Source organism: Crocuta crocuta, unplaced genomic scaffold (assembly GCF_008692635.1).
Source record: "Crocuta crocuta isolate KB4526 unplaced genomic scaffold, BGI_CrCroc_1.0 scaffold179, whole genome shotgun sequence".
NCBI classification, from domain to species: domain Eukaryota; kingdom Metazoa; phylum Chordata; class Mammalia; order Carnivora; family Hyaenidae; genus Crocuta; species Crocuta crocuta.
The window spans coordinates 6,933,586-6,951,115 of NW_027551568.1; the positions used below are offsets into that span (position 1 = coordinate 6,933,586).

Sequence of the window (17,530 nt, forward strand, 5' to 3'; positions counted from 1 at the left end):
ACATCCATCAGTCCTCAGTTTTTGTCAGCATTCAAGAGTCTCTCATGGTTTGCCTCTCTCCCTTTCCCCCACTTTTTCCCCCTTCTTCTCCCCCTTGTTCCTCCGTTAAGTTCCTCCTAATCCTCCTATACGTGCAAACATATGATATTTGTCCTTCTCTGCCTGACTTATTTCGCTCAGCATAACACCCTCAAGGTCCATCCATGTTGCTTTCCCATTGTCTTCTTGTAATATCACATTTTCGCTGGCATCCCTTACTTTAGCCCCCTCACTTCAAAACGTTTGTACGCGATGTCACCAGCAACAGCAGCAGAGATCTTGGCCACATCAAATACTCCTATTAGTTAGCAATCGTTTACACGGTCGAGCTTCACTTGTTTGCGCTTGGGTAACCAAAGTCCTACAAACCAGCAGGTGAGCATGGATTTTGGGGATTCTACAAATGAGAACCCTGCGTCTAATCAGCAAAGCACCACGTCACATGGTGATGCGGCTTTGATGATAATTCATAAAATCCAGCCAGCTTTGTTTGGGGGGGTTGTTTAATAAAGTGATAACAACTCAGGTATTTGGGATAAGGGAGAAAGGTGAGATGTGGGAGCTGAGTTTCTGGAGTTTAGACAATGATCCTGCTACTTACTATGTGCAGGATCATGGCAGGTGCTCGATAAATATTTGTGCAACAAGCAAATGGACTGAGGCACGGCCGAGCTTTCTCATCTGGAAAAGTAAGAAATGGCCCCTCACACTTCACAGGGACTTGTGTGTGGAATCAAGGGGGTAATGTGTTTTAAGCACGTGGCTTTTAATGTTCACTTAGTTACAAGCATTGTTGTGTAATGGAAAATTAGAGGGGAGAGAGCAGCTGACTCCTAATGAAGTACACAAACATTCTCCAATGCTGAGAAAAGCTCCCTATCTGTCCCCCAAGAAGGCACAGTCCTTCCCTTCTTGAAATTCAATACAGTGGGTTTCACGGGGAGGAGGCCGGCGTGCTCGCCATCTGGTGGCCATATGTGTAATTAGCACCATCTGCCTGGGAAGTGTCCTCATTTGCTCTTGGGTCTGCAACGAGATAGATTTCACTTCCGCTGCAAAACTCACTGTTGCTTCGGAGGTAACGGGGTGAGGTGAGCACAACATGGCTGTAGAATCTGATGGACTGGGTTTGGCTATTAACCTCTGTAACATATTAGGGAGAAATCATGAAGAAATTGTCAACCTTGCAGGGTTCTGTGAAATTAAAGCAAAGCATCCTGGAGGGAAAAAAAAAAATCACAGGACCTGTTTGGGGTGTCTTGGAGCAGCTGGTACCAGCTTACGAGAGGTCGTTGCTAAATTTTCAGGAATTTCGCGATGCAGTTGTTACACGCAGCCATTATTAAAAATGAATAATTTACACGTAAGTTATATCCGAGACTGACAAAGTGTCTTCCAAGAGGCTGTGCTATTTTGCACGTTCACCAGCAATATACGAGCATTCCTGCTGCCCCACGTCGGTGTCGTCCGTGTTCTGGATTTGGGCCACTCTTACAGCATAGTGTAGAGTATACATCCTTGTTGTTTTCATTTGTGCAACCTTTTCCCCATGCTTATTGGCCATCTGTATATCTTCTTCGGTGATGTGGCTGTTGAGGTCTGTGGCCCATTTTTTAATGGGACTGTGGGTTTTCTTTTTGTTGAGTTTCACATGCTCTTTGTATATTTTGGACCACAGTCCTTTACCAGATGTGTCTTTTGCAGATATCTTCTCTCTGTCTGTGACTTGTCTTCTTCTCTTGATATTATCTTTCCCAGAGCAGAAGTTTGTAATTTCCAAGAAGTCCAGCTCATCAATGATTTCCTTCATGGGTCACGCCTTTGGAGGTATAGCTAGAAAGGCGTCACACTGGTCTTTTCCTGTGTTATCTTCTAGGAGGCTTATAGTTTTGATTTTTTTGTTTATTTATATTTGAGAGAGAGAGAGAGAGCGCACAGGAGTGGGGGAGGGGCAGAGAACGAGAGGGAGACAGAGGATCTGAAACAGGCTCTGTGCTGACAGCAGTGAGCCTGATATGGGGCTTGAACTCATGAACCGTGAGATCATGGCCTGAGCTGAAGTTGGACACTCAACCAACTGAGCCACCCTATAGTTTTGATTTTTTAATTTAGGTCACTGATCCGTTTTGAGTTAATTTTTGTAAAGGCTGTAAGGTCTGTGTTTAGATGATGATGATGATGGATGATGATGATGATGATGATGATGACGATGATGATGATGATGATGATGATGATGACGACGACGACGATTTCGTATGAGGATGTCCAGATGTTCCACACCATTTGCTGGAAAGACCATCTTTGTTCCATCAGATTGCCTCTGCTGCCTTGCCAGAGATCAGCTGACGATATGTGGGTCAGTTCCTGGGCTCTCCATCCTGTTCCACTGATCCATTTGTCTATTCCTTCACCAACGCCAACTGTCCTGATTCCTGGAGCTTTACAGTACGTCTGGAAGTAGGGTAGTGTCCGCCCTCCAAAAATTTGTTCTCATACATTTTTCTTTTCAGAGATCTGGTTGTTAGACATTTACTGCTGCTTGTGATCTGGTGTTGACGCTGCTACTAATGCACTGAGTGACTTAATACAAATTGTTTGGCATTTCTGGGCTTTGGTATCCTCATCTGTTACTTAAATGGGGGAGAGAAAGAAGGGGAACAAAGATATGTAGGATCCAAGAATGGCACAAGAGAATGGCAACAAATGTTATCTTTGAAATCATTCAGATGGGGTTCTAATCCCTCCTTCTGTGGGCCTCAGTTTTCACATTTGTAGAACGCAGCTCATGAGGCAGAGTTCCTTGGATGTGTTTAGGTTTATCCCTTAGTAATAAAATCAACCATTATTTTATTATTAATTAAAATAATGCTTGTTTTTCACATAGCTACCATTCGACTTGTGTTAAATAGATACCTTTTATCCCCTTTACCTATGAAATATGATCATGAAGATCAACACTTTGGAGACAGACCACCAGTGTAATGTTATGTCATTAGAGAAATTGGCTGTGGGCAAAACTGGATGAAACCTGGCCTCTGTCGCAGTATTTATCATGTCTAGGAGTTTTACAATCATGAGTGTGGACCATTAGGATTGCATGTCCAGCTGATTAATTATGGAAGAGCCTAAGGAAACAACTTGTGATCCAAGTGGCTACTGTGTATTTGACAAGGCCCGCTTGAGAAACCTCTACAATTTCGTTGATACGTCCAGAAATGAATTCTGATAGCAAATTGCTGAGACCATTCTTTGGGTTGTGCAGGGAGACATGAAGTTAGGCAAAACCACTGATATGCGAGGGATATAACTTCTGTAACAACTGCTCAAATAAGACCAGAAAGGACAATTTTTAGGAGCGTGTACATCAACGTGCATTTGAACGTGCATTTGACAGCTGGGGTCAGTGGTGGGTGTGGGATAGAACATCTTCCCAAACAAGCCTGGAGAGAGGTCTTCTCCACTGACCTGGGTGTCTCAGGGATTGGAGGGAGGCAGGGCAGGGCCTGTGGGGGACTAAGACTTCAGGGCTGACATGGGCAGGGGGGTGGGTTTATATGTCCCAACAATACCCATAGATTCACAAAGTGCTAGAGACCACTGTGTTCTGCTAGAGTTCTACAGATGGGATAGTAAGACGCAGGCAGGGACTATCATTTGCTTAGATTTAGAAGCAGAGAGAGGTGGGGCCAGAAGCAGGCCACCCAGGCATCCTGACTTGCCTCTTCATACGCCCCCTCCTGGTGAGAACGTGCAACTGAGGGTCACAGGCTTCTCTCTAGGTGGTCCAGTGGCATCTGGCAATGCTGATCTAATGTGCTATTAAAATGGTCTAAATTTTAGGGGCGCCTGGGTGGCTCAGTCGGTTAAGCCTCCGACTTCGGCTCAGGTCATGATCTCGCAGTTTGTGGGTTCGAGCCCCGCGTCGGGCTCTGTGCTGACTGCCAGCTCAGAGCCTGGAGCCTGCTTCAGATTCTGTGTCTCCCTCTCTCTCTGCCCCTCCCCCACTCATACTCTGTCTCTCTCTGTCTCAAAAATAAATAAACTATAAAAATAATTAAGAAAAAGAAAAAAATGGGCTAAATTTTAGACTTAATTTAGTAAATATCAACTATGCATCTACCATGTGCCCAGCACGGTGCTATGTGTTTGCTGTAGGGAAAACATTTAATAAACATTGCTCTCTGTGATTGAGGAGACTAGTTTGTTTTTATACCCATTTACAATATTTACTTTGTAGGCTAAACGCTAGACTGGATGGAACATGAAATGGTTTTAGCTTAGAGTCAGGAAGACACCTGGGGAGAAAGGCGGGGTCAGAGGGTGCCCACAACCCTGCGAATGTGCTCAGGTCAATAGCCCTTTGTGGAGGGCTCACCATGTGTCAATGACTATGCTCTGGCTTTTCCTGGCTCCACCTTTCAAACAGACAGATGTCTTACGATGTAGCTGGCACTTCCTCCATTTTTTTAGAAATGGGGACGGACGTGGAGAGGTTAAATTCTTTGGGGTTTTCTTGTTTGGAAAACGGTGGTGTTAGGATGTGAATCCAGTGGTCTGTGTCCCCAGGTCCCACATTTATGCAACCACGTTTTAGCTACTTCTGAGCATCAAAAACCATGTGTTGCTACCCCTGAGGTCCCTGTCTCCCACCTCAGCCCAATGTCCCTTGCTCCCGGGAGACAGGATTATTCCCGCAGGCAGAATTAAGTATGTACTCTGTTGAGTTCCCAGAACACTTAGTGTTGGCTGGACCAGACTGTTGGGCTCCTCATCTAAGGTCTTATGCTATTCAGTTCCCTGGAACAAGTAATTTTAAAGAAAGTGACCTTCTCCTGTGGCATTTTATACAGTGTTACGACTCCCTTGTTTTTAATTCCTTTATTTGTGGCTACCTTACATTTCTCTTTCAGAAAACCGTATTTGTTAAAACAAGCAGTTATCAGATACCCTTCCTTTCCTCTGAGTCTTATTATTTTCTGTGTGTGATGGGAGATAAAATATTTTCCTGTAGTCTCATTATTGAGGAACTTTTATAAAATTTATGACATTTATAACAAATTTATAACATCAACTGTGAACTGAATATTGAATCAATCAATGCTTCTGTTGCTTTTGATCCATGGGTTGTGTCTGAAATACACTTAAATCTAAAATGATAGGAGAATAATCTTAAATTTATTTTTGATCATCTATCTGGCCTAAGGCTTGTTATTTTTGTTAAAAATAACGATCTACGGGCCGCCAAATTCCATCTTTGCCATGTTTTGTGTTGCCGCTTTCTGCCACTAGGGGGAAGTATCGCCCATCAATTCATATCCAGCACCAAACCTAGCAAGAGTTTGGAGGAGTGAGATAAAAGCGAACAGAAGGGGGAGTTTGCAGATTGAGTTTTAGATACTAGCAAATACAGCAAAATCTTAGAAACATCGCCATAGTTGACAAATCCTGGGTTCCGGTCTAGGCTCTGACCTCTGTGACCTTGAGCAAGCCACTGCTCTTGCTAGACTTCCTTGTCTAAAATTAGGGGATGGACATATGAAGACTTTAAGACACAGAACAGATGAACATAAGGGAAGGGAAGCAAAAATAATATAAAAACAGGGAGGGGGACAAAACGCAAGAGATTCTTAAATACACGGAGAACAAACAGAGGGTTACTGGAGGGGTTGTGGGGGGGGATGGGCTAAATGGGTGAGAGACATTAAGGAATCTACTCCTGAAATCATTGTTGCACTATATGCTAACTTGGATGTAAATTAAAAATAAAAGATTATTACAAAACTAAAAACATATATATTTATATATAATATATATTATATATTCTTTTTTATATAAAAGGGACAGAATTTCTTAGTGAGTCACTTAAAAGAGATATAAACCATTCTGATTTGTCATCATTTGGAAGATATTGGACGGTGGGAATTCAAAGTTTTTAATTTTTTCTGATGTTTTATAGTGCACATGTACAGTTGCTGTAATTACAAAGTGATTAATTAAAAATGAATAATGGATTTGAAAAAAAAATAAAATTAGGGAGCTGAGGAGTGCCTGGGTGGCTCAGTCAGTTAAGTGTCTGACTTCGGCTCAGGTCATGATCTCGTGGCCTGTGAGTTTGAGCCCCATGTCGGGCTCTGTGCTGACAGCTTAGAGCCTGGAGCCTGCTTCAGATTCTGTGTCTCCCTCTTTCTTTGCCCCTCCCTCATTCACACTCTGTCTCTCTTAAAAAAAGTTTTTTTAAAATTTTCTTTGAAAAATAAAAATAAAAAACAAATGAGGGAGTTGAACTAGATTAACTGTAAACTCATCTCTGACTCTAATTTCATTGGCATCCAAATTCCTTTAAAAGCAAACGAGAAGATGGGCACCTGGGTGGCTCAGTCAGCTGAGGGTCTGACTTCAGCTCAGGTCATGATCTTGCAGTTTGTGAGTTCTCGCCCTGTGTCGGGCGTCACCACAGAGCCTGAAGCCTGCTTCAGCTTCTGTGTCTCCCTCTCTCTCTGACCCTTCCCTGCTCTCACTCTGTATCTCTCTCCCTCAAAAATAAAAATAAACATTAAAAATAAAAAAAATAAAAGCAAATGAGAAGAAAGGTCTTTCGATGGCATTATGTGGAATTCTATTTTGCTTCTTTTCAACCAAGCTCATGTTTACGGATGTACAAGTGCAGTCACCTGTGAATAATTCTCTTTCTTTTCTTGGATACTTTATTGTATTTTGTTATAAATTCATTCTGGCATATGGTATGCTTGTCACCTCAAAGAAAATTGGTTTACAGTCTGTGCTTGGTTCACATCTGAGCAAGAGAAATTCACTTTAATGTCCTTTATTCTCGGCATTAAGAAGCTAAACCACACTATATCACACTATATTTGAACATTACAGCTCTCCTACTCAGAAAAGAAGATGGTTTCTTCTGGATTTGTGGTGAGTAGTAATGGTTCATCAGAAACAAGCTATCCTACTATATACTATAAAAGACTTTGCCCCCAAATAAACTTTTACCCATTTTTAGGAATGCAAAAAAAAAAAAAAAAAATTCCAAGCTTCAGGGAAGATAAGGTCTTGAAATCTGACAGTTTCCAGATAATGTCAGAATGGGATTGCAAGAAAAATGACATGAAGTGTACATTAACATAAATCTATACCTGCTCAACTTGATGAAAAATATCACTATAAAATTCTGTCATTGCTGAACCACCCGATATGTTTTTTCTATGGCATTTTGTGAGAATGAATAAATTATCTGAGAATGTGTTTGCATCAAAAATACAGAATTTTGTAATAAACACATAAATCATTCAAGCATTCTCCAGCAAGGTGTCTTAATTTCATCCCTTTGAGCTTCCTTCTCTGTATGGTTCCTTAGAGCTCTGTGTGGTGATGGAAAGCCATCAATTAGGGAAGTGAAGGAAGAGAGGATGTAAAGAATTTTTCCATGGAATCTCCCCCTTCTCCCTATATGCCTCAAGTCTGGGAGCTCTGCTTCCCTGATGTCCTGCATGCAATAAACATGGGGTCTTCTTTTCAAAAATAATCCTACTTTTGCAGCCATGGTCCCCATAGATCAGCCTACTTTCCCTACAAAATTGACGGCACTGACATAATTCTGAACGTCATGTCCTTATTGTGTTTTCTTAGAAATTAGTTTGCATTTCTATTATGGGCAATTAATATCACATAAAGAAGCGTGACCTCCTTTTTGCTTAGACTACCACAAAGCTGAGAGGCAAGCGAGTGGTTTAATTTTAGTAGAATGTAGTAATGTGTACCTGAGGATCCTGAATTTTATCTTTTTTTAAATGTTTATTTACTTTTGAGAGAGAGAGAGCACTCAAGGTGGGAGGTGCAGAGAGAGAGAGAAGGGGACAGAGATCTGAAGCAGGCTCTGTGCTGATGACAGAGAGCCCGATGTGGAGCTCGAACCCACAAACCATGAGATAATGACCTGAGCCAAAGTTGGACGCTCAACCAATTGAGCCATCCAGCCTACCTCTGAATTTTATCTTTATCTTAGCATTATAGCCTACCTAGATTTTTCCCTAGGATTTTATTTTTATTTAATTCTATTTTACTAAGTATGTTTTTGTTAATTATCCTAATATCTTCGTGAACTCAGGCCAATTATTGATAAATATATGCATGGATAGTTGCAATATTGTGATTTTTAAAAACGGTTTATTTTGAGAGAGAGAAAGAGATCACATGTGTAAGCTCTGGGGAGGGGCAGAGAGAGAGAGGGAGAGAGAGAATCCCAAGCAGGCTCCAAACTGTCAGGCAGAGCCCAATGCGAGACTCCATGTCACGAACTATGAGATATGACCTGAGCCAAAATGAAGAGTCAGATGCTTAACCAACTAAGCCACCCAGGTGCCCTGTGGTATTATGATATTATAATAAATATATATTTAGTCCTTTTCCCTAGGATTCTGGCAGAGAGCCCATAAATGCCTTGGAACTTCCTAAGTGATGAGAGGTATAAGGTGTCTTTTCTTATGTTAAGGAGGTAACTTTTGGACTGCCCCTAAGGATGGTTGTGGGGGGTAGCCCACCATGAGACTAGAGGGTTGGAACTTTCCGTACCTCCACACCCACTGCAGGGAGGGGGGAGGAGCTCTGAGTTCACTTACCAAAGCCCAGTGATTGGTCAATGTCATGCCAATGTCATGAAGCCTCCATAAAAAACCGAAAAGGTCGGGGTTTGGAGAACTTTTGTGTTGGAGATAAAGGAAGCACGGAAGTACCATACACCCACCCACATACCTTATCCTGTGAATCTCTTCCATCTGGCTGTCGCTAACTTATATCCCTGTATTACAGACTGTAATCTACTGAGTAAAATGTTGCTCTGAGTTCTGTGAGCCTCTGTAGAAAATTAATGGAACCTGGAAGGGAGGGCGGTCATTGGAACCTCCAATCGATTGCTGATATGTCAGAAGCACAGGTAACAATCTGGACTTGTAACTGGTACCTGAAGTGGGGGTAGTTTTGCAGGATGGAGCCCTTAGCTTGTGAAATCTGATGCTGCCTCTGGGTAGATAGTATCAGAACTGGGTTGAGTCAGAGACCCCGCTGGTGCCTGAGAACTACTTGGTGGTACGGAGAGAAATGCTCTCCCCCAACCCACATGTTGGAATGGGGATTCAAAGCATGCTAATAGGCAAACAGACAGGATGATATTTGGAATAATGGCCAAAGAAGGTTCTGCCATCAAAGAAGTAAAGTTGGATGTCTATAGTGAACTATATAACAAAGAAAGGAGTTTTGAGGTCCATTTCTTGTCTGCTCTTTCTCCAGGACTCATTTCTCAATGAGCACCTGTGAAGGTTCTAGTGTGATGTGGGACATTTGTATATCAAATGATTATGGCCTGATCTGGGGTCCCTGTGTAATCTGGTCCCTTTCTCTGTCAAGAGGTGTGAAAATACTTTGTCCACATAATTCGCTTGCTGTTTCTAGGGACTGAAATAGATCAGTTTAAGGAGAAGAGCTCTGAATCAAGTGCTGGGTCCATTGAAAGTTCTGACAATTTTAAGGACTAAAGAGGCACTGATATGGACGCTTCTCCATTTTGTGGGAGTTTAGGACTGATAGGGGTCTGTCAGGCTGTGCGGGATGGAGAGGAGAGAAGGTCTAGGGAACAGCTATTGTTTCCCAACTTTGTTAATACTACTGAATTGGATAGGCATAAAACCTCTGCCCACTTCACATTTTAAAGAGGAGGAAAGTAAGACCCAGAGACGTTAGGTGACTTACTTAAGGCCACACAGCAAAGGAATGGCACAGCCTGTGTTTTTGCTATGCTGGTTGCTCCTTTTCCCAAGCTTCCTGTTGTGGGTATTCTCTCTGTGCCCGTCCACCCTCTCCCTTCTCCATCCTGCTCCACCTCACCTCTATCCTTGGCGACTGACCGGCATTGATCACATGTTGGCTGCCCTGCCCTCTCTTTCTGGTTGGGTTCAGCCATTGGGAGGCCCCCACAGGAATTCAGAGGCAGGTTGGGGAGGGGGGTGGGGCATGTGTTCCTTTGAATTCCCTCCCATGAGGCTCACTTGGGCTGATGGCGTCCCTCAACTAATGGTCACTGCTCCTCTCAAGGTGGCGTTCTTCTTCTGGTTTTCTGTAACTGTCCCCTCATCCCTTTGAGCCTAGGAGTGGTGACAATACCACTGCTGTTCGCCCCAGTTCCCACATCATCCCTACACCCTGCACACCTCAGTAAATAGTTCCTTTGTAAATAAACTTACCTAAATTATCCTCATTTGGGTGCGCCATCTGTTTCCTGTGGGGACCCTAACTGTTATACCTTCCCATTAAAGAAACTGTGATGTTAATAATGTATTATAGAATATAGCATGAGACACATAAAAGATGAATTCGGTGCGTTTCAAGTACTGAGAAGTGTAAATCACAGAATTGTCATCTTTCCCAATTGGACATTGTGAAAGAAGACGGAGGCACAGGGAAAATGATGAGAGAGCTATAATGTGTATGATCCAATTAAGTTTCTTTGGCTGTCCTCCATTTGTGCTTCCAGCACTACTGAAATTGATTATTTCCTTTCAGCTTCCTACCTGTATCTTCATCTCCAAATTGAGTTGCTTTGCCTAAAGCTTTAAAATCTGTTTTCAAATGAATTAATCAACGTTTTAAAATTAGATTTCTATCTTGTGATTTTACTGGGGATATGCTTGGAGAAATAACTTAGTTATATATTTAATGCAATCCATATGTTTCAAGGCAATTCCCTTCTGAGATCGCACAACCACGGAATATGAATTTTCACAATCAATTTCTTCATCAATAAGGTAAGGCGATAAAAAGGCATTAGATGAGTGAGAGTCTTTCTGGGATTAGTTATTTCACGAAGCATGGTCTAATCACCTTGTTTAAGATAACCTGTGACCACCAGCAAAATGCAAGAGGAACTTGAAAGCAAAGTAATATATTTGTATTTCAAACTTTGTGACTTGACCTTACCTTTGGCATGATGGCTTCTGGAATCCTTGGAAATGTGTTTGTTCACCTGTAGAAGGCAACGTGGCACCGTTATCTCTTCCATTGTGACTATGATACCATCTAACGCATTGCCAAAAGTGTGTGGTTAGACTCCCGAGGGTCAAGGCATAAGTTCCTGGATTCATGATTCTTAGAGATCACCATATGTATAGAGTGCTGCATGTAACTAACTGTAAATATGTGTACCGCGGTGCCAGTGACCAGTGTAGTGGCCTCAGGTGGTATCTGGCATAAAAATACTTGGGTTTGGGATCCAATCCTGCCTCTTCTTGCTGTGAAGCTGTGGAAAGGCATTAACCATATTATAAGCTTTAGATTTTTAATCCTTTTAATAGGGAAAATAGTCAATTCAGATCCTTGAGTTATTATGAAGACTGATGTATATGATCAAGAATATGAAAGGGATCAAGCAAGCAGATGAGAGTATGGCTTTGTGTGGATGTCAGATTTCATTTTCATCATGTGCTAGGTATGAGGATGTGGCAGGTCACTTGACCTTCTGAGCCTCAGTTTCCTCATCTGTGACATTAAGGCAACGAAATCACTGACACCTGATGAGGATGGGGACGATTACATGAGACACACCATGCAGTGTGCCCAGAACAGAAAATGGCACCAATGAAGTTTAATAATCATTAGCTTTTAAAAAATATTTAAATAGTTGTTAGCTTTCATTATTAACATTATTAAAAGCTTTGGTGAACCATTAAGGGCTCTATAATTGCTAGATGTGAGGGTAGAGAAGGAGAAAATGAAGGTATCATAATTATGCCTAGTGTTTTGAAAGCCTTTAAGTCTAGGTCAATAGTGGGGTCTATGATGGTTAATTTTATGTGGCAACTTGACAGGTGCCCAGATAATTGGTTGAACATTATTTCTGGGTATGTCTTGAAGGTGTTTCCAGATGACATTAGCATTTGAGTCAGTAGACTAAGGCAGATCACCCTCCCCAGTGTGGGTGTGCTTCAGTTAATCAGTTGAGGCCTGAGCAGAATAAACAGGCAGAGTAAAGGAGAATTTTGCCTCTGTACCTGAGTGTTGAGCTGGGATATTGGTCTTCTGCCCTACACTGAGATTTACATCATTGGTTCTCTTGGTTCTTGGGCCTTGAACTCAGACTAGAACTTATGCCACTGGCTTTTCTGGAGCTCCAGCTTTCATAAGGCAGATAATGGGACTGAGCCTCCACAGTCACTACTTTATGTCAAGTCTCTATCTATCTATCTATCTATCTATCTATCTATCTATCTATCTATCTATCTATCTATCTCTATCATCTATCTATTATGTCCTATGTTTGTAGAGGAACCTGACTAATATGGGATCTTAGTGTTACTTTTTATTGGAATCAGGTTGAGGTAGCCAAGGTGGATGGGGTTGGGGAAGGATCATTGAATTCCCTGTTACTTCTTACCTTTTGATATTCAATGTCAACATTTCCTCTGTGCAACGCTGAACCACAGTATATGCCTGGAAAGTGTGTGGTTCCCCTGCTGATCGATGTAGTAAGGGTTGAGTGTCATTTGGATTTTGCTATTGCTGTGGCTCATTCACCGTGTCATCTGTCAGCTTCTTGTTCCTTCAGGGTTACCCCGTGGAGGCTGGGGTGCTGAATGGGTTTTTCAATGTCCTGTTGCACCCTCATCTTTCAATCTCACCTGTGTACCTGCATTACAGATGGGATCTCTCAATGCTTTTACCTACCTGCCTTGCTAGCCAGGTCATGGGAATAGGAGAGGCTCTCTGTTGTCTCTGTCTTGGGTGGCCCTGCGCGCTTATGGTCTTAGGGATGGGGCTTCCTCAGTTTTCCTGCACTTTACCCCTTTGATGCCAAATTAATTTTGTGTCTTTGGACAGTTGGATTCACTTCGTGGGAGAGGGTTTCTTTGCCTTCCATCTCCCCCACCAGTGGGTGCCCTCTGATGGAATTAGCCTAAGATTCCAGGGCCAGGAATATTTTTTGCCCCTCCCTAGGGGCTACTCCCATTTTATATCAGATAAATATGTATTAGCGCCTACTATAAACCTGCATCAATGCTAGATTATGAGGGAAAAAGAGGAATAAGAGCTTGGATTCTGAAGGACTCATCCATGCACACAAGTCTGAGTTCACAATATATTATAGCATATTATATCACAGGGTCAATTATGTGATATAGATCGCAGATTTCCCAACCTCAACACCATTGAGAGTTGGGGCTGCATAATTCCTTGCTGTGGGTAATTCCTGTGTGTTGTAGAATGCTTACAAGATCCCTGTTCTCTATCATTAGACATCAGTAGCATTCCCTCTGTTTGGACAACCCACCTGTCCCTGGACACTGCCAGATGTCCCCTAGGGAGCAAAATGGTCCCTGATGAGAACCACCGATGACCATGCAATGTGTCAAATACTGCTTTGCGTTGCTCCCTCCAGAATGCTTCTCAAAAGCCTCTAGCTGGGCTAAGTGTTGTTGATTCTTTGAACCATGCTCACCTCTGTTTTGGCATTTGACATTACGTTGGAAATGTTGAACTGCCAGTTTGGGCCACTGCTCCCCCATTAGACGGTGAGCTTGGCTCATTCTCTATCCCCATTGTTGAACACAGTGCTTGATACATAGCAAGTGCTCAATAAATGGAAAGATGAGCAGCAGCTTAGTGATAGTTTAAGATAGTTAAAGCAACTTAAGATAGTTGTAGCTAGGAACTGGCCTCTGTCAGGATTATTAAAGATCTCTTTCACAGATAGTTTCATCTCAACATAACCATGTAGAACTAGTAAGAATTAATTCCTGAGAATGAGCCTATAATAAAAAATGTAATCTGCTTCTCATAAAAACGTGATTATTCAAGCATTGATTATAGAAGTAAAACTCCCTCCTTATCTGAATTGAGGCCAAGTCCTTACTTAATTTATAAGACAACCTCCCCAACCTGACCAAAGTGTGCCAATCTTCTCACTCCTTTTTCTCACATGATTTTACTTGACTCCATATATGGAGATTATAGTTCAACTTGCAAAGTGATGTCGCTAAAGGAAGAAATCTGTACTGTAGCAGAAAGCTACAAAGATATTATGAAGGAAATACACACTGATAAGAACGGAGCACTGAGTGTTATGTGGAAACTAATTTGACAATAAACTATTAAAAAAAAAAAAAAAAGAAGACATCCTGCTCAGGAGACAAAAATTAAAAAAAAAACAAAAACAAAAAAACTGATGATATAGTTTCAGCAAAACTTCATGTATAATGTTAAATGAAAATCTTTAAAGTTTAAAAAAAAAAAGAACGGAGCCTTAAATTTTGGCATAGTTGGTTTAAAAACTCTCATGAGAATCATCTTAAAATTTTTTTTTCTTCTCATCAGGGCATACTTACATGTCAAGGGGAATGAATCAGTGATTTTTTGGGGAAAAGGAAGCTCAGCTTTTTATGTGAACATTCTCTAATCTTTCATAACCAGACCAGAATCTGTGCCTTCAGCAATTGATCCAGTTGGTCTAAAATTCTTACTGTTTCCTGAATATGTTTTGTGCCAGAAGCATCCTCCTCCCTGTCAAACAGTCCCTTTGGGGCTGCCACAGTAGCAGATCTTGTTGACAGTCATAAATATTCACCTGAGAACTTTGAAGACCAGGCTGTAAAAGGGGTTCCATGTGAACAGAAGTCCAGCCTGGGTCTCTTTGTTTATGAAACTGCTACTCATATTTCAAGACTCACTTCAAAGTGTTGAGAATTCATTTGTGTGTTCATTTTCCTCCACGTAACCAATATCTCTTGGATCCTCTTACATAAAGGTGCTGTGCTAGGTTCTGGGGCTAAAATGTTCTCTGTACCTCATGGAGCTGGTATCTAGTGACTGACTGCTTCATGCTAGGCACTGTGCTCTGTATGGATTATTGTAATAGTGATGAGATTTTATGGCTAAGATAATAAAGGCTCAGAGAGGGTAAGTAACTGGCTCAAAGAGCTCATAAAAGTTGGAGCTGTTAAAATGGGGCTTAGAATGCTTATCTTGCAAGGGTATTTTAAGGATTAAGTGTCATTCATTTGCTTATTCATTCATTCCCATCTCTGCTCAGGAATACCTTCCTTGACTATCCTTACCCTGTTTTAATTGTTTTTCTCTTTTCAAAGCACTATTACTGAACATAGTGCCTATTATTTGTTTGTTTGTTTATTAATAGTCTCCTCCCACCAGTATGTAAGTTTCATGAATGCAGGCCTTGGTTATTTACCAATGTATATGGAAAGTTATCACTGTCTGGTCCATGGCAGACACACAACACATATTTCTTGAATGAATTTGTTGAATGAATGATTAAAGTTCAGCTTGGTGCCTGTGTAAAGCAGAAATGTTCAATATTTCATCCCTCATCTTGTTCTCCCAAACTCTACTGGATGTGCTCTGGGTAAATGGCACAGCGTGGTAATACTTGTAGTGTCCTTTACTTATCAATATTAACAGAAGCCCTCAAGTTAAATAGATAGACAATGTGAGCAAATAATGCACAAGGAAGAATGTGCTATAAATATTTAAAAGCATGTTCGCACTCACTAATAAATGTGGCACAAATGAAAAAGAAAGAACAGTAAAGTCCATTTAAAATACGATTAATAAAGTAATAGGTAGTTTTGGTGGGAGTCCTATGAGGTGCACACTCTCATATAGGGCTTCTGGGAAGGTACATTGAAACAGTTTTTCAGGAAAGAAATTTCATTATATGTACCAAAGCCTTTAAAATGTTTTCACTCAATGGTTAAGTAATTAAAAATCCCATACTGAAGTATGATATATCTGTAAAGATTATGCTATTAATGCTTGTTTATCACATGGGAAATTATTTTATAACCAGAACTCAATAGGAAAAGGAAAAAAGACAGGTATATTCTACACAGGGACTCTCTTGCATGAAATATATCTGCCCAGAGAATACAGACATGAAATGTAGCACAGCGTCATGACTGATTGCCCTGCAACTCCAGGGGTGATTCATTTGCATTTTATGCATTTCTGCATTAAGGAAATGAAGCATTAGCAAAAGCATTATTAAAAGTGAAATTCTATATATGTGTGTAAAGCATTTGCATTTACAGGATTTTTTTTTCATAGATTTCTTGTTTGGGGTCTCCAAACAGCCTTTTGAAGCAAAGCACAGTAGGGATTTTTATTCCTGTTTAATAGATGAGGTTATAAAGGGGCTCAGAGAGGCTGTTTGACTTACTTCTTACCACTCAGTTGGCTGGCAACATCGAGCCTACAATCTGGGCAAAATGATATGTTATTATCAACAAGATCTGATTTCAAATTTTGCTTCTGGAAAAGGGGATGAGCCTCAGGGGCTGTGCCTGTGAAAATGCCTCACCCTGACGCTTCACAGAAAATCTTCACAAGTGCACGTTCTCCTCTCTGCTCTGTGCTCATTCCCAGGACCATGATCCCAACAGGTATCCCAGCCAGTTCCCTTGCCCCTCACTGAATTCGCCTTGCTCATCACCTAGCAAGATGCCTTGGGAATGAACGATGGAATGCTCCTGGCTGCTAGGAATTGTCCTGCCCACACTGGGTTCACACAGTCAACGTTTTACTCACTTCTTCCATCCCCATCCGTGTGTGCCAGTGTTGGCTCTCCGTAGGGATGGAGGTCTTGGCATCCAAGGAAAAGGGAGTGTCCATCACACTCTTGAAATAGCGTGTGTCTGTGACAAGAGAAAAATTCAAAGTCATACCCTACGTAGACTCAGCACATTGCAATTTACAAAATACATCCACATCTACAAACCTGTTGAATCGTTATGACGTAGGCACAAGGCAAGTAATTCTTCTTCCACTGGGCAGAGGAGGAGACTGAAGCCCAAGGAGGAGGATGTGGTCCAGAGTCCAGAGTCTGAACTGGAACACCCATCACTCTCTCAGGCCTTGGGAACTCCTGCTCACCCTTTGAGCTCTGTGCTGTGTCATGACCTTTGCAAGTATTTCTGGATCCCACCCACAACACCCACCCCTGGTTTCTCTTCTATATTATGCACCTAACACAGTCTATTATATAGACCGCCTCTAGACCGTGACCTTCCTGAGAATGTGGATCATGCTTTATCTTTGCGTCGCTTGATCCAGCCTAACATGGTACCTGCACCCTGCAGACACTCACTCAATAACTGCTTGTTGAGTGAATGGACAAAGAAGTTGCATCGCTATGAAGTTCCAGAGGAACTTCTGTAGACTCATCTCCATGAGGCCCTCAGAAATCACAAGTGCTTCCTTTTTTTCCTTACAGCCCTGTGCTACATCTACTATTCAGAGAGCTTGCTGACGCTACTCGGTGTGCCCCAGTTAGAAAGACACAAGGGTAGATGGGAAATTACGTCTTCCTTACTCCTAAAAAGCTTGTGTCTCGTGCCATGTCCTGGTGCTGTGTATATGCTGGCTACCTGCAAAATGAGCCAACCAAGTTAAAAATTCTTCCCTTTCATGCTGCTCCTCATTATGA

General features: G+C 41.7%; 1 protein-coding gene across 1 annotated transcript in view; it reads right to left on the minus strand.

Moving 5' to 3' along the window:
* Window positions 1–17,530, minus strand: part of CLNK (cytokine dependent hematopoietic cell linker) — a 171,973-nt gene that overhangs the window by 51,723 nt on the left and 102,720 nt on the right. The window contains 2 exon segments of the mRNA XM_077750389.1: window positions 11,017–11,062; window positions 16,633–16,739. Coding sequence (XP_077606515.1) covers window positions 11,017–11,062; window positions 16,633–16,739 — 153 coding nt within the window.